Genomic DNA, 26,594 nt, shown 5'->3' on the forward strand with positions numbered 1-26,594 from the left:
GTCCCTTAAAGCCTTTAATATCTCAGATTACAAACCTTTAGGACTCATTCCGTTTCTTACACCGCTAAGAGGGTTTATTTTCCACACCTCACTCCTTTTTATTTCCAAACTACACTTCTACTCCTGCACTAGCAGCTCTGCAATGTTAGGACTGCACATACTAAAAGGAGATGTATATAATCTAATTTACACTGTTTATTAAATAAAATCACTTCGTAAAGGAGAATACTTTTAATCCAGAAGAAGAACTGGAGAAGCCTTACACACTGGGCCTAGCCTACTCTACAGCACCCCCGTAGGGAATGCGATGTTTAACACGTACACACCCACCCACCCCAAAACAGAACACTCTCCAAGAAGAAAGTCAAATGCATGATAGGAGGGGGCTCGGAAAAGGTAGGAAGGCAAAATGGTCATTAAGATCTGCCTAAAAATAGCTAAATAGTGCAGTGAAATGCTTTTAAATACCACAGACAGCTCCATTGACTGGCAGCCAGTTTTATGAGCAGCTCCGAAGACAATTTCTAGCTGAGCTTTAGTGAACTGGGCGTTCCCAGCTGGAGTCCCGAGAGACGAGCCTGGCCGAGCACCAGCACAGCCAGCTTCAGGATGGCAGCGGGGCGCTCTGATCTTCATTTGCCCCTCTTGCCACGGCCTCTCCTGGAAGAGGGCTTGCCCGTGCCACCCGTGGAGGAGCTGGCAGAAGACGCCACCGCAATGTTGATCTGTCCCTCCTGGATCTCCTGTCGCGTCTCAGCTGGGAGGTGATTGATTTTCTGTTGCGTCTCTAAGTAGAACATGACATCCCGCAACTGCTCCTGGATCTCAGAGATCTGCAGGTCCTTCTGTTCGCAGGTTTCCTTTAACACTCTCTCCTCCTCCTTTAGTTTGTTCTGAAGCAAGGCTTGATTCGCTCGCAAACACTTATTCAGTTCTTGCTCCTCCTTCAGCTCGGTGGAGAGCTTAGCAACTTTGTTATTCAGCTGAGAGCACCTTACAAACAGAAGCACAAGTCAAGAAGGCAGCACATTATACCAAGATCAAACACCGCTGTGTCCTTATTTCCAGTCCCTTAGGGCGACTGACCCCAGCTGTCCCCAGCCCCACTGAGACCACCTGGGGGTTGTTTTTCTGGCAAAAAATGGGCAAGGGGCAGCAACACGAGAGGACTCTGAAATCTCCCCAGGATTTTCTACCCACCTTGAGGGTCCCTAGCACCTGCTTGTCTGTGTGGGGTTACCTGCGTATGGAATAGGATGCTGTGAAGCAGAATCCCTTCCTTTTGTCCCTCCAACTGCATAACCCAGGAGAATCCTTTCCCTGGCAAGTTAGGTAATTCCATCTTGCACCAAAGGCCAAGAGGGGCAACAGGCAGGGGGTGTGCGGGAGCACGGGACTGTAACCTTGGACATGCATCTGCAACTTAAGGAACAGGTGCCAAAAAGGGCGCAGAGATTACATGGGGACCTTAGCAAGCCAAGGACAATCAGGGGCTCCCAGACGCTGGCTCCCGCCACACTCGGAGCACGAGACCCTGAAGATAGCACCTCACTTGGAAGCAAGATGCTCCCACAAGGATATCGGTAGCCTCGTGTTTCACTGACAGCACTTCCCCGCTACTAACAACTCCGTGCTTTTGCCTGGGAAGTTTGCTGGCATCATAAAGACTCCTTTCCACTCATCAAGGTGAGCCGCGGTTCCCTGCTCCGAGCAGGGATGCTGGAGAGGCGGCAGCGCCAGGGGCTAGGAGGAACCGAGCGCGCAGTCCCGCCTAGGGAGCTGGAACACACCGATCTGTACAGCCCCCGTGCTCGACATCCTTCATCTAAGCACCTCCTAAAATCTACATTTTCCTCTGTGCTGGGCGAGATGCCTCTGCCGAGCTGCCTTTCTTCTCCCTGGATGTATCCGCCAATTGTGAAACAGACTGGCGTCTACTTCTGAGCAGGCAGAGGAAGGATTCCTGAATGCTAAATACGCAGACCACGTAAAGAGAGCCAAGAGCCCAAAAGCTGGGTTCCACTCAACAGGCACTTTCAATTTGTGAACACCTACAGAAATGAGAGCTTTTTATAAAATAAGCTGCGTTCTCAGTATACCGGTTTAAATAGCTCAAAATTGCCTAGGAATAGCAAGATTTTTTTTTTTTTCTTTTTGGATGTCAGTGTGCGGAGTTTTAATGGCTGCATGGAACTAAACCTGGCAGCGGTACCCACTTCCTTTCGACAGACTGCTTTTCTTTGAGCAAGTCATTCAGCCTCTGTTCCAGACTGTCACACTTCTCAATGGTCTCTTTAAATTTGGTCTTCATGTTGTTAATCTGTAAAAACAAACACACAGGCATTTCAAAGAGATCAAAGTCCTGCACACTTTCATTATGACATTCATTTTTCCAGAGTGGTTTCTAGACTTTGACCAATTACTACATACAGGTAAGCAAAAACTTTGAGTCAAGAAAAGGCTGAATTTTGATGAAGACCCTCTGTGTTTAGGGTGTGCAGTACCCCAACGAGGAACCACGTTGCCGTGGAAGCTGCTCACACAGAGCAGCAACTCAGGCTGCAAATCTGTGCCAGGGACCCCGTTCAAACAAAAGCTGCATCAGACCCTTAACTTCTTTTTGACTGCAGTTAAGCATTCATTTAGCCATTCTCTCAGACTTTTTTTGTATCTGTCAGCAAATTTAAATTTCCATCTTAAGGCTTTACGGTGTCAGGCTTTTGCTCATTTTAAATTAAACCTCAAATAAGTATGGTGAAAGTCTGAGAATTAACATGCTACTTTGCTCAGCACTGACTCAGCAGCTTGCTGTCATAAGGCAGTGACCTACTGACACGAATATCTTACTCATACAAAACGCAAACAGAAACACACGTACATTGGCTTCCTCTTCCCCTGTACTTCACAACTTGAGGCTGCTACTGCTGAAGAAAACCAAGCTCTCGTTCTCCAGGCACTGCACAGAGCAAGACTTGCAGGAGACTTATAGACAGAAAAAACTTGTTACCCCTGTATTAGTGTCAAAAACATGCTTGCATGTAGTGGAGACAGGAATTTAAAGGAAAAATGCTTTCCTGGAGGAGCAATCTGGATAAATGTCAGTGTCGGCACACACGGTGCCTTCGCTGATGCCAGAGTCAATGCAGAGCAGGTTTTAAGCCTTCCGGCCTTAATCACTGAATGTTTATGCAGCTGATGGTTAATTTGGGGAAGTAGCCTGAGCACCGATAATGCAATACACTGCATGGTGGCACCGATCCAGACAAGTTACATAGAGCGAGTGCCATGAATAAAATTGTAAGGATCTTTAAACATGAAACCACATTTGGGGCATATATCATACTTGTTTCACTTTACAGTTGCTTTGCAGATCGTGTTTCCTGGTCACGTGCAAGACTACTTTCACTATATCTTTTCCTTTTATAGGGCCCTCCGTAAGATTTCTGGGACCGTTCTTTAGACCAAGGTCAATGACCACTATTTCAACAGTCATAATGTCTACACCTCTGATGCTACGTACCTGCAGATACGAAATGGTTAACTAGAAGTCATGCAGAAAGTTCATTTAAGGACTCAACCCTAAATCCTGACTCACTTCAAACCTAGTTGAAAGGATCTATGTGGAGTGAAAAGCATTAAAATATTCTCCCTGGATTTTTGCTCATGACATTTTGAAGCAGTCCTGCCTACAGAATGCTTTATAGGAGGAGACTCTGAACTTTTCCCAAAGGGTGACGAGGAGAGATAGGGGATCAAAAAGAAAGGGCAAATCAATATGCATTTGGAGCAGAAAGACTGCTACCACTTTCTGCAGCCGAGCAAATTAAAGTCATATTGTCTATGCTCCACTAACCTTCCCTAGAGATATACGTCAGTGTGAGACGGATGGCATCAGCAAGCAGGGATCCTGCAGCAGCATGGACTTGTTTTCACCACTGCTGCAGTTTCCTGAGCAGCACATTTAAATCAACCTTCAATCTAGGTGGCAATCTACCTACTTCTGCACCACTGAGCAGCAAATTGCTAGATCTGAGCCTTGAGATAAGGGATACGTCTTGGAGCCAATTTTCTCAGCTGGTAGTGAAACAGGCTATGCGAGGCCACGTCACGCAACATTCAGGCTGTACAAGAGACTGAACGGCTCTGTCTCCCATTTAACTTAACAGTGTCCAGGGGCCTGTTTCGGCAGTTTCCCACGTGCCCAGAGCAGAGCTCACCTCTTCAGCTGTATCCTTTTCTATTCGGACAATCTTGTTTTCCCAATAGATTCGCTGCGATTCCAGCTGGCTTGTTAGCAAATATGAGTACTATAAACACAAGAGATACACGCAGAACAGTCAGCTTTTCCGTAAGGGTGGCTATGCTGATTAAGAAGCCCAGAGGGCTCCAATACGCAGATCAATTTAATCAGATGAAATTGAGCATACAGGACATTCTGAACATACGTGCAAACTGCAGATGTGTTTCACCAGTTTGATTTCAAAATCAAATCACTTGATTTTGTGGGGTTTATTTTTCTGAAATCAAGAAAAGCCTTTAGAGCACAACAGCAAGGATGAAGTAGAAGTTCTGCCAAGCTGTACCCAGTATCACACCAAGAACTTTTTAAAGGGGAGACAGATTTCTCATTGTAGTAGCAATAAATCCCTACAAGTTTTACATTCCACAGGAAAATGAAGCATCAGCCATCCCTGTCACGAGAAGCTGAGTTGCTGTGTTCCCAAATTCACAGCCCAAACCCCAAGGCAGAAGGGCAAATGCACACATCTAGCTTCACTACAAGAACATCTCTGGGAAAGCATCCTCAGCTGCGTACAACTATTCACAATTATTGTTCTCCAACATGTAGGGCCCATTCCAATGTTACTTTGGCATCTGAACACGGATGTATGCCTTACACCCCATCTTTTGTCTTCTGGTTCTGCAAATGAGTTATGAGGAGGTTGGAAAATGTGATTGTTTCTTATCATCAGGCTAATAAGCACCAAATTAGGCATTCACTACAAAATTAAACATGTGCAAAGAGCCTTGAACACTCTCAGTAATATCTGAGCACCAAAATACACTGCCAAGTTCATTCTCTCCAGAAATATTTAGATCTCGTAAGCTAGAGAGGTCTCATACTTTAAGCACAACCTCCCAGAATAAAGGGTTAAAAATAGCTGGTTTAGCATCTAAGCCTTACTCAGAAAATTCACGGAAAAGCAACCAAATATTTATGTGAGCAATAAGCTTACAAAGTCTGGTGTCTATGGGCTGTTCCTCCTCAGATAGCCTTGTGTCTAATGCAGCTGAAATCACACTGCAGTATATCTGCTCAGTGGAGCAGCAATTTTGAGTTTCTCTCCTTTACCCTTCTAGCTGGGATAGGAGAAGCTGGCCAACAGGTACAAAAAAAAAATTTTTTAAAAAAAAACCCATTATCTGTTCAAGAGAAGGGAGCAGAACAGGGCTGTCGGCTTTATTTGATAGCCAAGGTAAGCACACAGCTATGGATTCCTCCATTCTTGTTCAGTTTACAAGCTAAACTACTCAAATTGACAGTTCCGTACATATCCTGGCTCTTAAGCCAAGTCATGGATCCACTAGGAAGGGTCTGGTGAGTGAGTTTGGGCTTTGGGACCCATTTCTCTCTCCTATGACCTGAGTGTTTGCAGCAGCGTAACCAGCTAATCTTCAACCTCCCGGTGAACACAGGATGAAACTGCAGCCAGCTTACACTTAGCTGCATTGGCTCTGCAGAGCCAAGATGAGAGGGGAAAAAAAAAAAAAAAAAAAAAAAGCAGTAAAAACATCCTGTTTCTGCCTGAAGATGATTGCCTACATGCAGGGAGCAGGTCTGCTGCATAAGCTGATGTAATTTTCCTATAGTTGTATCTGGATTTGAAACACTTCCACGCAGCAGCACAATGCAGAGTCCAACAAGCCAAAATATTTACCTCTAATTGTAAGGCATCAATTTTCTCTTCCTGACACATATCTCCCTCGCACTCATACTGAACTATTTTCCCATCGGTTTTACTTGCAACCAGTCGATGGACGTAGTTATCTGAAGAGAGAAAAATTCAACCATGGGGGGGGGTTTTAACTTAAGAACACCCAGGTTGACACCGGTGGAAATACTTTATGCAGCACAATTAACCATGCAGACTGCTGCAACAGCATATTAGCAAGGCAGAAAGCCAACAACAGATGTATTTGTTATTTAGCAGACTTCACGCAGACACCTTACAGAATATTTATTACAACAGCCCATTCCCATACCTCAGGGCAAACTGATGGAAAGGGAGGAACAAACACATCCTGCAGAGACTACAGGACTGCCCTGGTTCATTACAGAATTGTGTTCTCCCTCCTCCATCTGCTACAGGGCCCACAAACTACTATTAGAGAGGAGATGGATGTTCCCAAAAGACAAGGTATTAGTACAGATGCAAACCCCTTAATCTCCAAGCAAACTTTATCACAAATGCTCTTACCAAGGGGTCCTGAAAGCCGTTTTACAAACAAGGTCATCCTACAAGAGGGGAAGACAGAGCGCTTACCTCCAGCATAGTCCCAGACTCTGTGGTTGGTCAACTGCATTGCGTAGGTGTGCTGGGTCTCCTCAAAGTGTTTGTAAGCGTGTCGACTCACATACCGGCCACAGCCTATGTGCCCACATATTAAGCAGATCCAAAGGTTCTGTCAACAGAATGAGAAAGCTCTGTACATACAACACCGTCAAGCGGTGGCATCGGTGCTTTGAGAAAGCGTGATCTGACACGGACAGCCTGCTGATGCTGCATACATCCAGTCACTTCCTTGGGGAGCAAAGAGCATTTGCTTTTCACTGCTCCTTCTTTGAAGCTTTGCTCAGCAGAAAGGCCAAAGAGAAGGAGGTACCTGCTCATTCCAACCCATTACAACCTGCAGGTACTGGGTACGTTGACAGGCTGCCACATGCATGGATGGAAGAATGGCCTCAACTAATGAACAAACAAACAAGGCACCTCAGCAGGAGCACAAAAGCAAGCTCTGAAGCACACAGACTAGAAGGGACCACCAAGTGCAGTGTTAGTTTAGCTATCGTACTCATCACGTACACTCTGATCAGCTTATGTGCTAATACTTCTTTCTAAGAATCAGAAAGATTTGTCAGAACTGGAAACCTGGGAGGTAAGATGCCTTCGCAGTCCCAGTGCCAATTCCAACTCAAAAGGAAAGCAGATACACCGCTGACTGGTAAAATCAGCCCAAGAGCAGCCACAGAATTAACCCCAAAAGCAACTAGAGCAGCTGTGCAGTCAGATCTAGTCTAGATCTCACTCACCATCCACCCACCTACTTACTTCTTGAACTCCACACTCAAAACACTTATTCTCTTCCACTGGCTCAGGCGTCTGGCAGTATCTGCAGACAGGACACCTAGAGGGCAATAAGCAACATGATTAGACACAAGGAGCTCCATCTTAATATTACAGTAATTAAAAAGAGAGCCAGAGAGCTCAAAGTAAATGTCTTATGCAGTGAGACACTCCTTATGTCGCAGCCTTCATCTACCCCACTGCAATTTGCCTCCATTCCACACAAGGCTGCTGTTTTTAAAGTCAGTAGGTGACAGAAGAACAAAGAACGGTTCTTCCGAAGCCATTTCACAGTCTCAGCTTGATCTGGTTTTGCTGCAGTCCAGGTGTAGAGAACATCTGCAACCAAAAGCCTCGGTGGGGGCTGTCAGCAACCTCAGGCTCTGCCAGTAAGCTAAAAAGCCAGGATCAAGCTCTAGAAACACTTCCCTGCCTCAGCCATAAACATTGCAAGAAGCACTTGTATAGATGTGTTACACATCTCTAAACGTTGCTCCTCGGACTGCTGCCAGGTGACATCTTCAGTTCTTCATTACCTGCAGGGTTTTATGCAGCAGCTACACACTGTTGTGGAAGGATGCTCTAACTACACACCACTGAGGACAGCTGAGTAACAGAGGGAGGTAACTACGCTTTGCAAACACACCTTAGTACCTAAAGCAACCTTATGGAGATGAGGAGATACCTCATTTTCCCCCCAACCCAATGGATTCAGTCTCAGCCTTTCCCAGGAAGAACATCCCATAACTGTACCCTAAAACAATCAGGAGCAAGCACCCCGCTATCATTTATTTTGAAACTATACCACTGTGCTGCCAGAAAGCCAGAAGACCGGAGACCAGAAGGAACCTTTGGCCAGACCCTAAGCACTAGAAGCTCAGGTAAGGAGTGGGGTAACTGAGGCTGTGCATCCTGTGCCAGGACTGTTTATGTATTTTTCATTAGCTGCTGGATAAGCTACAGAAATATTCAAGGGAGGAGACAGTTGGATTACAGTCAGCTTTCTATAGAAACTCAGGCACTTACAGCCTCCGTGGTGCCTAAGCAAAGCAGACAGGGATTTTCTTTTATCGTTCTAGACTGGGAACATAAGTTCTGCTCAAATTCTATATTAGATATTTAAGTGCTATTTTGGATCTTGATCCTACACTGGCCAAGCTCCACTGCTTCAAATTTAAACTGGTTTTGATTTATGGAGCAAAGCAGCCCATAAACTTGAAGAGCTACAAAACTGATTAATCTTACCGAGGATCTGATACTTTGGCTTACAAATGATATTCAGAGGGCTAAAGTTTTCCTCACGCTCCATCAGAGAACTAGGCAATCAGTGGTACCAGTGACAAAGAAAACACAGGGAAGATTGGCAGCCTTCTGCTGCAGTATCTACGACTGCCTGACATGCAGCAAACGGTGTCCAGAAGAATGCAAAACGTGCACAGCTGAGAGCAGCCCCTGGGTGCCAGTCAGGGGTCTGCAGTCAGGAGCTCAGACGCAGGGAAATCCCCATCTACAGGGCTGTGAAGGATGGCAAGAGCAAGAACAGGCAAGGGTCAGCAGTAGCGAAAAGAAAAGCTGCTTTAAGGACAGACGCAGCACTGCCCGGCGCCATGGAGGGTCTCCCTGAGGCAGCCACAGGTGAGTTATGCCAGGAAAATGACCTGCCATCACTTGGCCCATGCCCACCTTGAATCATACAGCCTGTCCAGAGCAGCTGCCTCCCCTTCCCCATTTACCGAGTGATCTTGTCCCTGTCCCTTCTGTCTCACTTTCCAGTCCTGTCCCCCTGCACACCTGCTCTTCCCAGCTCTTCTTCATCCTCGCCCAGTATCTAAGACAGCAAGACTGCAGGGCTCCCAAAAGGACTCCTGAGCCCCAGCCAGCCGTGCAGCTCTGTCCACAGCACAGCCTCAGCTACGCCGAAGAAACGCATGACCCAACAGAGACAGAAGACTGAGTGAAACAGGGCTCCGTGTACATGCAACCCTGTTTACCTCAGTATTTTTATCCTACAATATCTTAAAAGAATCTGCATTACTCTGCAACTCCCTTCCTGCCTTAGCAGTGAGGCCCACGGGAAACATTGTTCAATTACTTTTGGCGGGGAGATTTCTCTCTGGGAGTCTCTTAATGGGAAAAAAGAGCATTAGAGCTTGCAGTAATTCCTGCCCCCACACTACGATGAGCAGAACCAGTCTCGTCAGCAGGTAACCACCACACTCAAAACAGGGTTTTAGATGTGGAAATAAAGAAAAGCCTCTTACGTGGTGTCCTCCCACCGCTGCAGACACTGGCTATGAAAGCTGTGGTTACACAGCGTGGTGAGGATCCCGTTCACGGACTCATCCATCCTCTCCAGGCACACTGTGCACTTCGGGAGCTCTGTCAGATCCATCACAGGCAGGCTGGCCCCCTTCAAAAGAACAAGCAGAGCCAAATTGCTCAGCACCCTCCAATCACCATACGTTAAGCACCCGCATACAAAAAAGTCAAACTTCTCTCTTGTTACTCCTGGCAGTAGGGTACAAAGCCACTACCAAGTAATCTTGTGAGCCTACGTGGTGGTTAGAAATTTATTGAAAAAGAAAGCAACGCACAACATTCAATAGACCACAGCCAGGATCCTCATCGCAGCATGGGCTCAGTGCAGCTGCAGCCAGCCCCGTTCTGTGTTCTAGACTCACTAGATCTACCACCCACGGCAGGTTTAGGGCAGAGACGCTGCAATGGCAAGGCACGAAGCCCACGAAGTCACCAAACAAACTCTCCCAAGTATCACTAGAAGGGGAAATGGGGTTTGGGTTGATGCAGTTAAGCAGCTCTTACAGTGTTCTGCCCAGTCCAAATAATCCTGTTAAAATTCTCTGAAGTGCAGGGAAAAACAAAACAAAACAAACTTACATCTTCTGATTTGAAGACTTCAGCCCTTTCCACGTACACCAGCTGGCAAACATCCTCCTCTATAGAGTTGAACTGCCGGCCATTGCATGCCATATAAAAGCTATCTGCGTCAGCCTATGCGCAAAACAAAGGAAGCCAGTTAAAAAGAGAAAACTTGCAGCAGATACAACTGAGGAAGAGGAGGAGAAATCTGCTGTATCCTCTCTTCTCCCCTCCACCGAGCTGTATAATACCAGAGGGGATGTATCAGACAGTCAGCTCCTGCCAGCAGGCGTTGCATCTTGGCACTGGGTTTAGCTTTACCACTAGAAGACCAGAAATGAAGTTCACAGCAGTGACAGCTACTCTGATATTTGAGCATTCAGCAGGAGTAACGGATTTCCCTTCAGCATCTGTTTTGCCCTTTGTCAGCAATTTCAGTGCATTTGCAAAGCAAATTTGATCTCTGCAAAAATTTGAGGGCCATATTGCAGGACATTGATACTTGTGTCAAGGAAAGGAACAAAAATTTAACTGTGGGAAAGGATCCGTTTCACCGGTCGCAATTCAAGCATGCTCTGAACCGTGCCCGACAGTCACTGGCAAAGAGGCAGAACCAAAATAAAACCTGTCAAATACATCATCTGTTTCACTTGGTAACCTCCCCAAAGCCTTCCTCTCACAAACAATCACACCAGATTGAGGCAAATTAGCTGAATGCCATATTTTCGTACTCCTGGTCACTTGTGAGATCTGCTTTTGCTACCTGCAGACGCAGCCGTTAGGGGTCACTGGGGAACAGGGCTTCAGGGAATTTCCTAAGAAACAGGAATTTCAGGGTGAATTGAGCACAAGTTTATGGATTTGGCGTAAGGCTGTTTAGCACTAGGTATTTGCCCATGTAATTTGACATGGCGATATACAAAACACATCTTTGCAACCACTGCAAATAGCAGAAAATGCATCCAAATACTGCATCTGTACAACAGGCACGGGATATACCTCGCACAGCGTTCACAGCTGGGGGAAACCTCTCCCCCGGCTCCAAAATAAGCCATTTGCAGTTGGGAGAAGAGAAGGCACAAGTGAGAGAGGAATAGGAATTGGCAGGGGGAATGCTTAAAGCTACATAGTTCAAGGAGACCTGTGAGCAGCAAACTGTGCTACCTGGCTATCAACTCATGGCCTAGGCTCTCAGTTTTGGAGGTGACCGCCCTTTTCACACTGCACTGGCAGCGACTAGGAGAACACCCAGCTCCTCAGAAAAGCAGAACAAATCTTTGCCAAAACGCAAACGCAGCCCCACTGGCTGGGTCCCTTCTGTTCAGCATAGTACAACGCACTGCTCTCTTCTTGAATATGCTCTGAGATAGCAGAGAACTACATATCCTTACTATTTTTAAAAAATGTCCTGTCAACAAGAAATAGGATAGCTAGAAGATGGCAGACACTCGCCTCCAGGTCAAGGTGTGGGACTAACCTCAGTCAGCAGCCCTGGGAATTCTCTGTTTCTCCGACAGTAAAGGCTGACAGCTGGCCAGTGAAGCCAGACAGCGCTCCTAAACAACACCTGTATATGATAGTGCAGGCATTTCTATGGCAAAGAGATTTCCAGCTCTTACCTGCGAGCTAAACTTTATCAGCACCATGTACTGGTTTGGAGTGGAATCTCGGATGATTTTCATGTGCTCAATTACTTCATAGAAGGAAGCCACAAACTTCATCAGGTCATGACTGGTCATCGTAGCAGGGACCGTGAGGATACACAGCATGGCGCTGCGCCTTACGTCTTCTTTTAAAGAGGTCATCTTGCTGACAAGACAACAGCGACACAACCTCGTGTCATTGCAGAGAGGACAAAGGCAGAGCTGGATACATCAGACTTCCAACAGCCACAGTTACTACAATAGCTTTGTTGCCAATCTTAATCCTCTCTTGCACATTTGTAGATATTAAGAAAGAAGCGAGGGGTTGTGGTAAGCGTCCAACATACCCACGTGAAACTATTACTCTTTAGCAAAGGATTAAACTGGGCAGCACCAATAAACAATGGTTTTGTCAGGAGTAATTTGACATCTGTTTTTCTATAAAAACAGTTGAAGTTGGCAAGCCACAGATGCTCAGAACTATTCCTAGAACGAGTCAGCAATGTTTGTTACTATTTCAAATGCCCATTTTGTGTCTCCCGATAGCCTTTGGGAAGGCCTGAAATGGAAGTTGTCACCCAATTATAGGGGAATGGTGTGGAATTGCAATCCCTGAAACATGGGGTGAAACCTCCCGCTTCTGACAGCTCCTCAGGCCTGCTGCCAAGGCCCCAGAGATCACAATATAATTGTGGGATCCCTCCAGAAGCTGCTTTCAAACATCATTTTTTAGGAACCAGCGTTCGCCTGATGTTCTCACAGCCCCTGTAAGGGCACAGGCCCTCTCCACCCGAAGCAGCACCACCCACAGCCGGGAGATGGGGGCCGGCCTCAGGCTCCAGCACTAACACAAGGCACCTCCGTCCTCCCTGGGGACGAGTCACCCTTCCTGTTTGTCCCAGCTCAGGAGCCCCAGCCCTGGGGTGACTGACTCACCCTTCCGGGTGGCAGCATTATTCAGGAGCACTGTTCCCACTACGAGTCAAGCATTCTTACTTTGTTTTGTACAGATGCATAATGCCATGAACGATTTCAACTGAGGGATTCCCGCTGAAGAAGGAAATCTGGTCAGGGAGCTGTTTTGAAGGCGAGTCTGGAGCAGCCTCACGCTCTTTACTTTGATCGTCATGTTTATTTTTGTCCTCGGCAGATGAAGCCTCTGAAGATTTTCTTCCTTCCACACCAGCTTTTGTTTCATCTTTTACAAATCAAAAGTTTCCACATTACTAACGGTGCATCAGAAATGCCTGCTGTTCCCTAAGCACAGCCCACATGTACACAACGACACTCCGAGAAGTCAAATTACAACCCTGGAAAGCAGAACGAGACACCCCTCATCTTTGCTGTTCCAGGGGAAACTCCGGAGCTGCCAGATACCCGGTGCAAGCCCCCGGCAGGACCCGGTGCTGTGCCCAGTGAAATCCCAACAGGCACTGGTATCAATGCAAAGGCAACCAGGCTGGGTTGCCAAATGTGGGTGAGGAGAGCCCCACGGCAGCGAGCTGCTCCTCCCGTGCTGCTCTGCTCGGATCGCAGCTCGGACATTCCATGTGACTTGGAGTTTCCCTCTATCAGGGAATTTAAATGTCTGCAGAGCTGAACCGTCCCATTCCTCCTGGCCAGCAACACTGGCAAGCAAAACACAGACCAGCTCGCGACACAGCCCAAAGTCAACTAACCCTTCACAGAACAGGAGATGCCTGCCAGCAATAGCCAGCTCTCCTATCTGGACCCCAACACACAGTCCTTATTTCTCTGCTCATTTTCTAAACCACGACTGACTCAAGACCCGCAAACCCAGGGGCACCTCCACCATCCCCACACCGACAGACCCTTGTCACCCGTGGGGCCAACGCCCGGGACGCACCGCGCTTCCTTCCACGAGAAGGGGCCTCTGCGCAAGTGGGGTCGGCGACAACCGCAGACCCCAAAATTAGCGTTACCCACCCCCGAGGCCGGTACCTGGCCGCGGCTGGATGGTCTCGATGATCACGTCGGTCATCTCCCTGCGGCCAAGGTGCTGGTGGAGGATGGCGGCCCGTTCCCCGGGGCCTTTCCCCTCCAAACAGGACGGCACAGCAGCCGGGCCCCCCCCGGTGCCCTCCGCAGCCATCTCCGGAGCTGCGCAGGAAAAAGGAGGCGCTGGGACGAGGTGGTCTCGGTACCGGGAGCCGCCGACAGCACTGGGACAGCGACCCCGACCCCGTCCCCGGGTACCTGAGGGCCGCAGACAGGGCCCAGCTCCCTCCCCCGCCACGACGGACAAGGCCGACCCGGGCCCAGTCCCCCCGGTGAGAGGGAACCGGCCCGGAGAAACTCACCAGCCGCGCTATAAGCGAAGCCCGCGGGTAGCGGCGAGTGCTCGGCCAGCTCCAGCCGGATCACCACCAGAGACACGCTCATGAGCCCGGACACCGCGGGCCACCGCGCTCTGAGGAGGCCAACGGAGATAAAGCACCGCTTCCGCCTCCTCCACCTTTCCCCTCTGACCCCGCCGGGGTCACGTCGGCGACGCGATGACGTAAGACGACGACGCGGCAGCGACGGCGGAGGACGGTGCGGGGGGCTACGAGAGACGCCCGGTTGCTCCTCGCGAGATTTCCAGGTGTGTTCTCGCGAGACTTGGGGGCTGGGGTCAAATGGCGAGGTGAAGCTTGCCCTCTTCCTGGCAAGGCCTGGCCTAGACTAGGCCTAGGGGGGGCCGGGGGACGGAGGGGGGGTGCCGGGAAGGGACTTCGTGGAAGCTGGAAGCTGGGGGGGGTGTGTGTCACAGTCCAGCCTGGGCAGGCCTGCACTAGAGCCTCAGGCCCCGTTACCATGGCAACGCAAGCTGGAGGGATCAGGCTCCATCTCCTTAGGCCGAAGCACACCCCCCCAAAAAAAAAGAGAAATAGTAAAAATCCCTTTTCTTCCTTTCTCCTCACACCCACCATGCTGGTATTTTACTGCTCAAGGTTGTGCCAGGCTTTGTTACTGTTCCTGCTTAAGTAAAAGAAACTAAAGGACAGCCTGGCCCTGGAAAAAAGGACTTTGCTTCATGGCTTAGGGCTATCTGTGAAAGATAAAGGATATTCCTGCACAATCAAGATAACACCAGCATCCTATAGCCGCTCTAACACATCTTTAAAACCTTCCCAGCATCATCTGGCATCATGGATAAGTAACTCGAGCAAGACTGACTTCATGGAAATCTGGATCAATAAACAAGCAACAAGAACATCGCAAAAATGTAGTCACTTTGTGAAGTTTTGCTATGATTAGTAATCAGTAGTGTGGGTGTTGGTGATTAGTCAAATCGTGTTGTACCTGAATGTCTGAAGGGTGTAAGGACCCTGTGTAAAACCACGTTCAGCCCCAATTTGGCTGGGACACTCCAGGGAATCCCAGACTGGTCTGGGTTGGAAGGGACCTCATAGCCCATCCAGTTCTCCATTCTCACCCTCCACTAGCCCAGGTTGCCCAAAGCCCCATCCAACCTGGCCTTGAACACTGCCAGGGAGCCAGGGGCAGCCACAGCTTCTCTGGGCAACCTGGGCCAGGGCCTCACAGGGAAGAATTTCTTCTTCAGATCATTAGATCACAGATCATTAAATCCGTCCTCCTTCAGCCTGAGGCCATTCCCCCTTGTCCTGTCACTCCCTGCCCTTGTCACCAGCCCCTCTCCAGCTTTCCTGGAGCCCCTTCAGGGACTGGAAGGGGCTCTAAGGTCTCCCCAGAGCCTTCTCTTCTCCAGGCTGAACCAGCCCAACTCTCTCAGCCTGAGGTCTCCATAGCAGAGGTGCTCCAACCCTCTGATCATCTCCGTGGCCTCCTCTGGACTCGCTCCAACAGCTCCATGTCCTTCTTGTGCTGGGGACCCCCAAGCTGGACGCAGCACTGCAGGGGGGTCTCACCAGAGCAGAGTAGAAGGGTAGAATCCGCTCCCTCGACCTGCTGGTCACGCTGCTGGGGATGCAGCCCAGGATGCTTCATGCACATGAATAAATAGTTACCCTTGTAATTCTATACTTTATGTCCTAGCCTCTCTTCTCGGTCGGCACGGGCCAGTTGTGGATGTTCCTAACAGCCCCCGCGCAGTTCGCAGCATGTACCTGAGGAGCGTTGCCCGCGCCCCTTACCTGCTCTGTGCCGGGATCCGGCAGCACCCGCGGGGGTTAATCTGGCGGAGGCAATCTGGATGGCGCCATTACAAAGCCGTGATCTTTGATGAGAGCGGAGTGCTCCTCCGGTCCCCTTACAAGACAGCGGCGGGTGTGTATTCCCATTTCTCATTTGCTCCTGTTGTTTCTATGCATGGAGGGAACATAAATTTCAGGTGTCCCTGTCAGCCACCCTGGATTCTGGTAAGATATTCAAGAACCTGTGATGACGATGATGGTACCCCGTTGTGCCATCAGAAGTACTAGAACTGACAGCAACCGGCAACCATGTTGACAGCTCCAGGTCAGGGTCTGAACCCATCTGGTAGTGAAACTGCCCTTTAGTGACACCGGCTGATACCACCCAACTCTGGTACTGTCCTCAAGACACTTTAAGAACTCAGTGTTTTCACCCCAAGGGTACCACACCAAAAACAGAGGTGAGATGCTTCGGTGGGGGGAATGCCAAAACTTCTTCTCTCCATGTCTGGGGAAATTACACCAGTCCAGCATGTCAGTTCTCGTTAGTGCTCGTCGATGTATCAGACCTCAGAGGGATTTCAAGCTAGTTTCCCAGTTCTGATGATGCCATTTGTGCTCTCTCCTGGCTTTCTTACTTTTCTCTATATAGACTGGGAGGCCCGGAATTGTATTCCAGCCGGCACCATCCAGCAAGCTATACTCTCCGGAGGGGAAAATAGTCCTTCTCTGAAGTACACAAGAGGAGAGCTGACGGCTGTGGAGTTTTTGCAGGAGTTGGGACAGCAGTGCTTTGAGATTGTAAGCCACCTCCCCCCTCCTCGCTTTGTGCTTCCTGACTGCAGGGAAACGGGATCCGGCAATGTGGTGGTTCCGTGAGGAAAGAGGAGCTTTTAAAAGAAGTCCTTTGATGGAAGGGTCTGGATTTACCATCTAGGAAGCATTGCTGTCTGATCAGGGCAGATTTTGCACTGCCATCATCATTCTGGTACCCAGGCAGGATGGTCAGCTGAATTTGCCTTCGCTTCCACCAGCCTCTTCCTGCCTATTTCGTAACTCTTTTATTTCAAGACACCTCTAGGATCAGCTGAGATGAGAAGGCAGAGAGTCAGAGACCAGGTGAAAGGCTTTTGCTGTTAGTTTGTACATGGGCACACTCGATGGATGGAGACCATGGTCTCCAGGGAGGGTCCTTAGGATCAGGAGAAGCCCCTCCACCACAGCTCCAGGAACACAGTGCAAGAATCCTCATTTGAGTAAAGTCTTTTTGAAACAGCTCAGTCTAAAATGCAGATTCCTCCCTGCTGAATGATAAAGCAGTATTTATCTCTATCCTGCCTTGATTCCACAGCAGGCACAGTCTGGTGCATTTCTTTTTCCCCAAATCAGCCCTTTATCTCTGCTGCTGCTTCTGTCGAATTAGTAATGTGAGAACTCTTGTTTATTTGGTCTAAGCAATTTAGCTGGGAGAGTCACAGACTGCCTTCTGCTGCCAAAGGAAGTAGGACAGCAAGATAAGATGATCAGGCAACATACCTACCCAACCACTCTTATTTTTCTCCCTGCTTAAAACCCATTTATGGCTAATTATCATTCTTGGGGTTTCTCTGGTTTCTTAGGCAAATGTCTGTGTTCCAGTGGACTCTTTTCTCTCGGACTTAATCAGAAATGAGATGATAAAACAGCTCCCCATAATGGCAGAAGCAGTACAGTGTATCCGTGCAGAAGGTCTTAAGACAGCTCTTCTGAGCAACAACTTCTGTCTGCTGAACGGAGAGAGCTTTCTGCCCCTAGACCGAAAGCACTTTGATGTGGTAAGCCCGGATGGATTCCAAAATGCAGTTCTGTAGCTGGGTCTGTAGAAAGCAGCAACTAAAATTCTTGACATGCAGGTACCAAATGAACTGCAACCAGCAGCACGTGTTAGTAGACATAAATCTAACAGTCTGTGAAAATGTTCCCTGGCATAATTTGTTGCAGTGACTGGGCCTTGAAGATGGTCTGAGTGAGTGGCGGGTACTGGTGCATTTGAAAATTCATTGCAAAATGCCCATGCAACCACCAGTATACACGTAACGGGCATAGGTAGCGATGTCGATAGAGGGCTCAGAAGCTGGCACACTATACAAGAAATAAATGTTATTACCCAGTGCCCCTGCCTGCTTTATATGTAGTCCTTACTGGTTTAAAGCTCGTTTCATCCCAGAGAATTACAAAGCATCCCCTATACTGCAAAAAATGCCACTACCCCAACCTGCCAATCTGTCTGGGCTGATGAGCAGGCAGAGGCCCCTCTCCCAGCGCACGTCGCTTTTGCAAAGATGAAGCAGAAGATTAGCCGTGAGCCTCGAGGCTGGTTCGAGTGGCTTCACCTTAACAGGCAGCTATGAGGACTTGCCTCAGCATGACAGAAAATTTGCTTTTTTGTGTGTCCCAACTCACATCTTTGAATTCCAGGAGTTTATCCATGATGTAAGTTTGCTCTATAGTCTTGATTAAGGCAACAAAATATGCAAAGAAGAGTCTTATCGATACATTTAAAACCCAAGACTGTTTAAAGTCATCTTGACAACACTATGTCATTATGGACTCAGCTTTCTGTGCGTTATACTAGTGACACCACAGCTCTCTTAGTGGCGTGCTGCTCTGTTGTGATGCTCTGTGGTACCTTTCATCCCAGACTGTTTCAAAGCACTTTAATAACCATGGCCTCGCTGGTATCATCACTCGTGGTGTGGCTCTTCTGTAACAGCAGGCAACAGCACTGCACAGTAATTAGTGGGGGAAAAAAATTGAATTGAATGTGGATTTCCATTAGGATTGGCTTTTATGTCTACCTAATAGATTCATTTCTATTCCTAGAGTGTCTGTCAGTGCAGGGGTGAAGTACTACTTGCATTTTTCATGGTTTTGAGGGTAATGTGAGTATTCAGAGACTGATTCAAGACTTTTTTGATCCAAATTTGGGCAGATGATTATGGTCAACACCTCTGCTGCTGTGAAGATTGCTTTGGGGTGGTTGATAGGTGCGATGGTCAGGATACCTCTTTGCCAGGTCATTTGGAAGGCGATGCAATCCAAGACTTTCTTGGACAGCATTGAGCAATCAGTTCAGCATGGTCTGGGACATCCAGTGAGTCTCCCACATCGTGACATCTCGTTGGATATCTTCCATCCGAGGACTGGCTGATCCTGTTTAGCTTATTTGAGCTGACAGAGCCACAGCCAAGGCAATTGGCACCCACGCAGTCACTTGAATCACATCCTATCCAGCTCTGTCAGCCCTCCATTCCCCGTGTCCTTTATTTCACATGTTACTTAGACTGTCAGGCTCTTTCCCACCCTCCCGTCCTCCATTTCCAACACTGCACAGATGTTTGTGGTCACAGCAGGCTCATGCATAATCTGTTTGTCGTTGCTGTAGACGGTTGAATCTTATCGGGACGGAATGCGCAAGCCAGATCCTCGTATCTACAAGCTGTGCTTGGAGCGTTTGGGCGTTCAGCCCCAGGAATCCATCTTCCTCGACAACAACAGCCAGAACCTAAAAGCAGCAGCCCAGCTTGGCATTAAAACGGTGAAGGTACAAAGCGATGCGGCCAGGGCAAGCTGTGGGTATGGTTTCTAAGCCCAGAAGCTGTGTTTGACTTGAATGGCTCAGGATTTTCACTCACAGTGGCAGACTCGTGTTGCCAAGCCTTTTGTTTCAGCCTGTCCTTATTCCTAAGGATGTGGCAGGGTTAAAGGGGAGGATTGCTGGCAAGGTCTGCACTGGCCTGTTTCATTCACAGCCAGTGTAACCTCGGAGAAGTCACCTCTCCTTTATGGACCTCAGTTCCCTATTAGAGAAACAGCCCTAACCATACGGTTGAGACAACCACATCCATCCCATGTGAGAAAATAAGACATATTTAATAAATTTCTAGAAGCTCTGAGGCTTCATGGATCCGTTAGCTGGGGACTGACTGGTTAACCCCCAGGCTTTGGAGATAGTGAGCACCGGGGTTTTACTTTGGTGAGGGGGAAGGACAAGTGTGGGACTGGTGGGAAGAGTCAACTCTGCTCCCCGGGACGCTGCACACAGGGAATTCCAGCTCCTAGCCCAGCTCACAGTGCCTATCCCACCGTAACTGGTACGTCTCCAGGACAGAGACCAAGGCAGGAGGCTCAGCGAATATGGGTAATGGCACTCTGTGCTGGCAGGGACCGCGCAGTGAATTCCTGGGTGTCTTAGTGGATCGGTGTTGTTGGACTCGCAGATAAATGCATCACAATTGTGCAGAGCTCTTTCTTTCCCAGGCGATTTTATCTTCTATCACCCAGTGTTTCTCCCTCCCTCCTGCTTTCAGGTCGATGATCCAGAAGTAGCACTCAAAGAGCTGGAAACCTATCTGGGTTTTCCTTTGCAAGGGTTTGTTCCATATACTCGTTCAGTGAGACCAAGCGTGGAAATCCCAAAAGATCATCTGCAAAAGTACCTTGAAAATATTCTCGGTGACCAGGCAACAGGTATCGCAGTGCTTTTTGCTCTTCAGCCTGAAAGCCCGCATATTCTGGAGCCATTGGCTCTTTCCATCATATGACATATGGATTGAAAAATCATCTTAATGAGAGGCTCCTAATCTCCAAGCAAATGTTGCAGCCACTCAGGTTTCACTGTTTCCCAGAAATGGGAAACAACATTTTAGGGCTTCCTCATTTGGGAGGGGTTGAGCACAAGTTGCCAAAGAGATGCCAGGAATATTCCTGGCATCTGTGAGCCATCTGTGAGCAATTGCCATGCTCCCCAGGGATTTGGGGGTCAGGAGCAAAGTGTAGGTTCCTGATTGCTGCAAGAAGATCTCAGACCCAGGTGCAGGAAGGGAAAGTAAAACCTGGAGAAGTGGTGAGAAATAATCCCAACTCCTGCTGACCCTCTGCTCTCAACTCTTCAGGCCCGCTAGTGTTACGGCAGTTTGGCAGCGGACAGTCTACCCAGACCTATTTCGTCAGGTTTGGAGATCGTTTGCTAGTGCTGAAGAAGGAGCGCTCTGACAGCCTGCATCCCTCAGGCCCTGCTCTCAGAGGGGAATACAGGTGAGAAGGCAGCTCTGCTCCGCTGCCAGCTGACCGGGGAAGGCTCTTGCAGGGACAGTGTTCCGCTCCAGCCTTGGCTTGTCTCTCCCCATCACACGCACAGGTCACACACCTGCCGCCCACATTGTCCTCCCCTGCGCTTTGCACAGCTCCGTATCCCAATCTGGGATCTGTCCATTCGCTACAGCTAGCGTGGGCAGTCCTGGATCGAGAGACAAGGCCGTGCTGCTGCCCTGCAGCTGGCGGTGAGCGTGCAGTTGGGACCCCGTGCCTGTGAAAAGCACCCTCCCCGCTCCTGCACGGCGATCCTTCCAATCCAGGGAGCACGCCGGTTCCCCCAGCACGTCGGAGACGCAGGATCTCGCTGTCGCCTCTGGCACCTTGGCTGGGAGAGAGGTTGCAGCACAACGCTGCAACTGAGCAACGAGGAGCCTAGCTAAGGGCTACCCCCATGCCGGAGCGGTCATGCTGCAAACCAGTTTGCTGTGCCAGAGGTCTCTGCCTCAGCAAGCAGTGGCAGGACGCTTGGGGCGAGTTGCTGTGATCTCCCCTTGGTTTTTCAGAGTGGGCTAGTCTCGGCGCTCTGGGCCATACAAAGGTTTTGGCGTGCTGCTTTCTCCTACCCCCAGCCACGTTATTTTAGTGTGTTTAAAACTGAGCACAGGACTCTCTTTAATATTGTGTGTCTGCCTAGCAACAGTGCAGTTCTGGTATAGATTCCCTAATGCCTTTCTGTGCTGACACGGCTCTCTGACTCGCCCTGGCAGGCTGCTGAAGGCACTCTCTGAGGCGGGTGTTCCTGTTCCTACTGTACTTGCTCTCTGCGAGGACAGAAGGTAATCTTGTCCCTCAAGCTTTCACTCTGTGCTTGACAACTTCAGCCAGATTCCCCCAAAGATGAGGAGCGGAGAAGGAGGAGAAGAAGAAGGAGAAGGAGCCAGACCTCACAAAGTGCACTGCTCTAGTGTTTGCCCAGTCTCAGGCTAGAGGAGCCCCTAGAAGTTCAAAGGACAGTAACACGTTTATTTGGCTTGGTTTAGGTGTGTCCTATTTTAGCAATTAATCAAAACGCTGTCTTGCCTTGAAAAGCAACTGTAAAACAACGTTGCAGGGCTTCCCGCTGACTCAGTACGCTCAGGTTTCCAATAAGGAGGTGATTTTTCCAACTGCCAGACCTCAGACTTGCCCCAAGATCTACAGCCGCGATAGCTGCAAGTCTGAGACCAAGACACCCTGTCTAGCCTGCAGTCAGCACAGCGACGCTCCGATCTCTGCTGGCTGCACTGCAGTTAAATGTGTGTCCACCGTTGATGGGGTTTGCATGCAGCCTGACAGCCCAGCTCCAGAGCTCACCGCAGGGAGACGGTTGGTGCTGTTAGCCTGGCCCAAAGCTCAGCTTCCTGGGGCTGCAGGGAACGGGACTGACCATGCCACAGCCACGGCAGCCTGAGTTGGGCTTGAGCGCGGGCCACAGCTGGGCACGAGCACTCACAGAGCAGTGCTGCTGAGGCTGCTCTTCACCTTGTGCAGGTGAACGTGCGTTCAAGGTGCAGGTGAGATCTGAGGGGTGGTAGGTAGCAGGATTAACCTCAGACCCACCGGTTCCATCTTGCTTCCCCAGCACCTTTGGCACACCTTTCTACCTGATGGAGCACCGTGCTGGCCATGTCTACAGCGACGTCTCCCTCCCCGAGCTGCAGCCTAGCCAGCGCAGGGCTATTTATGCTGCCATGAATCAAGTCCTCTCCAAGATCCACAGCGTAGACCTCAGAGCAGCCAAGCTGGAGGACCTTGGGGAGCATGGTGAGAGAAGGCTATGTATCCTCCATCGCTGGTTTCTTCTCCTGTGTATCAGCATCTCAAGGGACAGGCTTGGTTACAGGACTTGGGCCAAACTTGGGGGCAGTTGGGAAAGTGAAGCTGAGCAGCAGGGTGTCTGAATCCCCAGGTGTGGTGGGAGGGTGTGGGGAGCTGCTTCAGATCCTCCAGGTCTGTGTTTACTGTTAGTAGTCCCTAGAGCTTCCTGCCACAAGCAGGAGCCGCACGCGTGGGTGCAGGAGTAACTTGTTTGCTGCCACCTCTGACCAAACTTCCTCAGCCCCTCCAGTCTCTCTGCAGGGCTATCTCAGCTTCTCAGACTTGGTGGAGAAGTCCAGGATCTGATCTTTTGTCCGGGATTATTTCCACCAGAATATTAAATCCAGTGCCTGAGACCCCTGGAAATCACGGTTAAACTCTTGGAGCTTATCTCAGGGTGCTGGCCTGAGATCTGCTTGGCTGTTTGACTTTTTCTGCATGCACCTTCTATGCATCTTTTTTGAAGCCTCTTTGTGCCTGTCCCTTTCCCTGAGAGCCTTCCTTCCCTCTGTACAGGTAATTACATTCAGCGGCAAGTTGAGACCTGGACAAAGCAGTATCGAGCTATGGAAACTCATGTTATCCCAGCCATGGAGAGACTCATCGAGTGGCTGCCTCTGCATTTTCCGGAATCTCAAAAGACGACAGTCGTGCACGGTGATTTCAGGTACTGCTCGGCTGACAGCACATCCCAGGCAGCAGAGAGGGAGAGAGAGCGTAAAGGAACATGCAGACTCCAAGGAGGTGCTGAGTTGGGCTGGCGCAGCAGCTTCAGAGCAGTCTGAAAGCAGGGCTCAGGGTCATGCTCAGCATCCCCCAGGTAACGAGACCTAGAGGGCCACAAACCCTTCACATCTGTCATGAGAAACGTATTCCAAGAGCTCTGATGGGTGCTGTCTTGCACCCAGAGCTCTCATCTTTTCCCCAGTGTTTATCTGCCTACTGCTCTGTGGCAGTTTAAAAGCAGTGCCCATTCGAGAGCAGGGAAACTGGAGGCAGAACCAAAAGCCTGGACTCCTGATGTCCGATTCCAACCTTGCTGCCTCATTGGTGTGTCAGAGTTTCTTCCTGCAACAACCACTGCAAACACTGGTCTAACACTGGAGGATCATCAGCTGTTTCTGCAATACTCAGAAATCAGTCCTGGTGCATCTTGCTAATGATATTTGGTGCTTAACGAGTTTGGGTGGCTGGTGAGATGCTGCAGGGTGTATGGCGAAACCTGCCAGTGATACAGGTGAAGTCGTGCAGGAGCGTGGTGGTCGGGGACAGAGGTGAGGGATGCTGAACGAACGCTTCTTCTGCGGTGTCAGACCCTGCTGCCAGGGACGTGAGGCTGCAGCGCAGGTGCGTGCCAATTCTGGGCCAAGGCTCCTTCCCGCAAGGTTTAGCGCAGACAGTTCCTGCGTGACTGGAAGCTGCTCAGCTCTGTGCACCCTGGCAGGATGGCTGCCCTGTTTCCTCCTCAGTAGGCTGCTGCCCTCTCCTGGGGCTCAAACTGCTGAAGGCTGTGCTATGCATCATCTACAGCACAGGACAATGCAGGGCCTGGAGTTATTGTGTGCCTTTGGAATGACCAGAAGATCCCCCTGGACAGTGACTTGGCTGCTTCACCATTTGGCAAGCCTGTCCTGTACATCTGTTCATCATCTGAGGCCCTGAATAACTTGGTTTCATTCTTCAAAGCACAGTTCAGTTCATCATTAACCAGGGCGTTCACTATTGAGTAATCTCCAGCCTCCCTGACCTATGCTTGCAGAAATTAATCTTTCACCTGTGCAGCCTCCCAACGGACTCAGCAATTTTTGTACAGAGTGAAGAGCACCAGAAAGCACCTACTGCTGCTGAGCACAGGGATTTTTTTCCCCCCTTTTGAGACTTTCCTGATCTCTTTTTCCCTCCAATACAGGATGGACAACCTGGTCTTCCATCCAGACAGGCCAGAAGTCCTTGCTGTCCTTGGCTGGAAGTTTTCAACTCTAGGAGATCCCATCTCTGATTTGGCGAATAACTGTATGGTCTACTTCCTGCCACCTCACTTTAATGCACTGAGAGGTACAAAGAGGGGCAAAGTCACGTTGACACGTGGAGAGAGGAACCAGAGTTCAGAAGCAGAATAGCTCCTGCCCAGAGAGCTGAGCTGACAGTTGGGCTCATTGCAGCTGGAAAGGGCTGTGGGTCTCGCACCATATTCCCCGCTTTGCCATTTCTCCTCTCCCTTAAGAGCCCTCCATCCCTCCAGGATGGAAACATCTTTCTGCAGATGCAGTGATCTCTGTGCCACAGCCGCCCCATCCCCAGTTTGTCTGGTATCTGCCACCCATTTGGCAGATGCTGTGCGATGCGCTCCGTGCCCTGGTTGGTACTGTCACATGGATCTTTGTTAGCGGTCATGTCAGGAATGGCCCCAGAGAGGAGGGCTCTGCTTCACAGCTTGCAAAACCGCATTGAAAAGTTAGTTTGTATTATTTTCCCTCTCGCCTCAGTTGTAAAGCTGGGGAACTTCTTTGGGTGGAAAGCTGTGAACCAGGTCAGCCCAGAAGGGGCTTGTCCACAAAGTTATACACTTGTTAAAAAGAACAATATAGGGATAAACAAGAGCATTTAGGAGGAAGATCCATCAGTCACTGCTTTCACAGTCTCACCCCAATGAAGAAAACCACCTTGTATGCATTTCACCTACGTGGGTTGGTGCCAAACCCCCATTGTTACGTACAGGAACAGCATGGCAGCGGTGCAGGTGTTGGATGGGTGTGGGTGTCTCCTGCTGCATGGCTCATGGCATCCCTAGAAAGCTCTGAGCTCCTCACTGTCTGCTGCTTCACTGTTGCCTCTTCATGTCTTCCAGGCTTGAGGAAGTGTGATTTGGGGCACCTGGGAGTCCCCACGGCAGAGGAGTACTCCCAGATGTACTGTGACCGCATGGGAGTGGAGCGCCCCGAGAACTGGAATTTCTACATGGCCTTTGCCTTTTTCCGGCTGGCTGCAATGCTGCAGGGACTCCACAGATGCTCTCTGGCAGGTGAGGAACCCAACCACGCCAGCCCTGCTCGGCACAGGTCTCCAGCCAGAGCACAGACACATGAGCATCGGCGTGGGGAGAGCTCTCACTCTGAACCGGGGGAGGTCGGACCAGCAGCACATGCTGCGGGGTTTGGGCGCTTCTGGCTGTGCACCCTGAGACCTCCGAAATTCCAGGTGGCAAAGCAAAGCGTGGCATTTCTGGCAGTCTTGTGCTTTCAGCATAGAGTTCGTGTGGGAAATAAGGGCTCAAAAGGATTGGTCTTGTTTCACCTCTGGGTTTGGAGACGAGTGACCTGGGAGTAATTGTGCAGCGAGTTATTGCTGCATGAGGACAAGGAGGATGTGAATAGAGTGTCCTGGAAAGCACAGAGCTCCCTCCCTGCTCCAGCACAGGCGCTGGAGGGTGCGAGGCTGCTCTAACCCCTGAGGCAGGCTGTGTTGTGTAGTCAGGATGTGTCCTGCAAACAAAAAAAAGGGCCAAAGGGGAGCACACACAGGGCATTTCCCCAGCGGCTGCGTTTTGCTAGATGCAAGGTCTGGTCTGTTCTGTTTGTGCTGATCGGAAGTTGCTGTGTGATCACTTTTCTTTCATGGGAGAACTGAGCAGAGGCCAGAGTTCAGAGCTCAGAACCGTGTCCTACAGGTGGAGC

General features: G+C 49.7%; 2 protein-coding genes across 9 annotated transcripts in view; one reads left to right on the forward strand and one right to left on the reverse strand.

Annotated features, from left to right (window-relative positions):
- On the reverse strand, positions 1-14,325 carry BRAP (BRCA1 associated protein). 2 transcript variants are annotated; one of them, XM_054844280.1, is made up of 12 exons: positions 14,191-14,325; positions 13,832-13,990; positions 12,866-13,067; positions 11,846-12,035; positions 10,245-10,358; positions 9,608-9,756; positions 7,332-7,407; positions 6,546-6,684; positions 5,940-6,049; positions 4,218-4,307; positions 2,217-2,320; positions 1-993 (listed from the first exon to the last, which is right to left on the reverse strand). In XM_054844280.1, the coding sequence occupies exons 1-12, from the start codon at positions 14,270-14,272 to the stop codon at positions 633-635; spliced, it is 1,776 nt and encodes a 591-aa protein (XP_054700255.1). In that variant the 5' UTR covers positions 14,273-14,325; the 3' UTR covers positions 1-632. The 2 variants fall into 2 exon arrangements, with proteins under 2 accessions (XP_054700255.1, XP_054700254.1); XM_054844279.1 differs by having other exon boundaries at positions 13,817-13,990.
- ACAD10 (acyl-CoA dehydrogenase family member 10) overlaps positions 14,271-26,594 on the forward strand; it is a 16,758-nt gene continuing 4,434 nt past the window's right edge. The window contains exons 1-12 of one of the 7 annotated variants that reach the window (XM_054844278.1): positions 14,400-14,474; positions 15,890-16,120; positions 16,640-16,788; positions 17,607-17,801; positions 19,412-19,570; positions 20,337-20,496; positions 20,922-21,063; positions 21,831-21,899; positions 22,685-22,866; positions 23,437-23,587; positions 24,830-24,975; positions 25,769-25,942. In XM_054844278.1, the coding sequence (XP_054700253.1) occupies positions 15,955-16,120; positions 16,640-16,788; positions 17,607-17,801; positions 19,412-19,570; positions 20,337-20,496; positions 20,922-21,063; positions 21,831-21,899; positions 22,685-22,866; positions 23,437-23,587; positions 24,830-24,975; positions 25,769-25,942 (1,693 nt within the window). In that variant the 5' untranslated portion in view covers positions 14,400-14,474; positions 15,890-15,954. Of the gene's footprint in view, positions 14,475-15,889; positions 16,121-16,306; positions 16,449-16,639; positions 16,789-17,606; positions 17,802-19,411; positions 19,571-20,336; positions 20,497-20,921; positions 21,064-21,830; positions 21,900-22,684; positions 22,867-23,436; positions 23,588-24,829; positions 24,976-25,768; positions 25,943-26,594 lie in introns of those variants that run through there. The other 6 variants (XR_008579501.1, XM_054844274.1, XM_054844273.1 and 3 more) reach the window with 6 other exon arrangements.

This window comes from Grus americana, chromosome 16 (genome assembly GCF_028858705.1).
Source record: "Grus americana isolate bGruAme1 chromosome 16, bGruAme1.mat, whole genome shotgun sequence".
NCBI lineage: Eukaryota > Metazoa > Chordata > Aves > Gruiformes > Gruidae > Grus > Grus americana.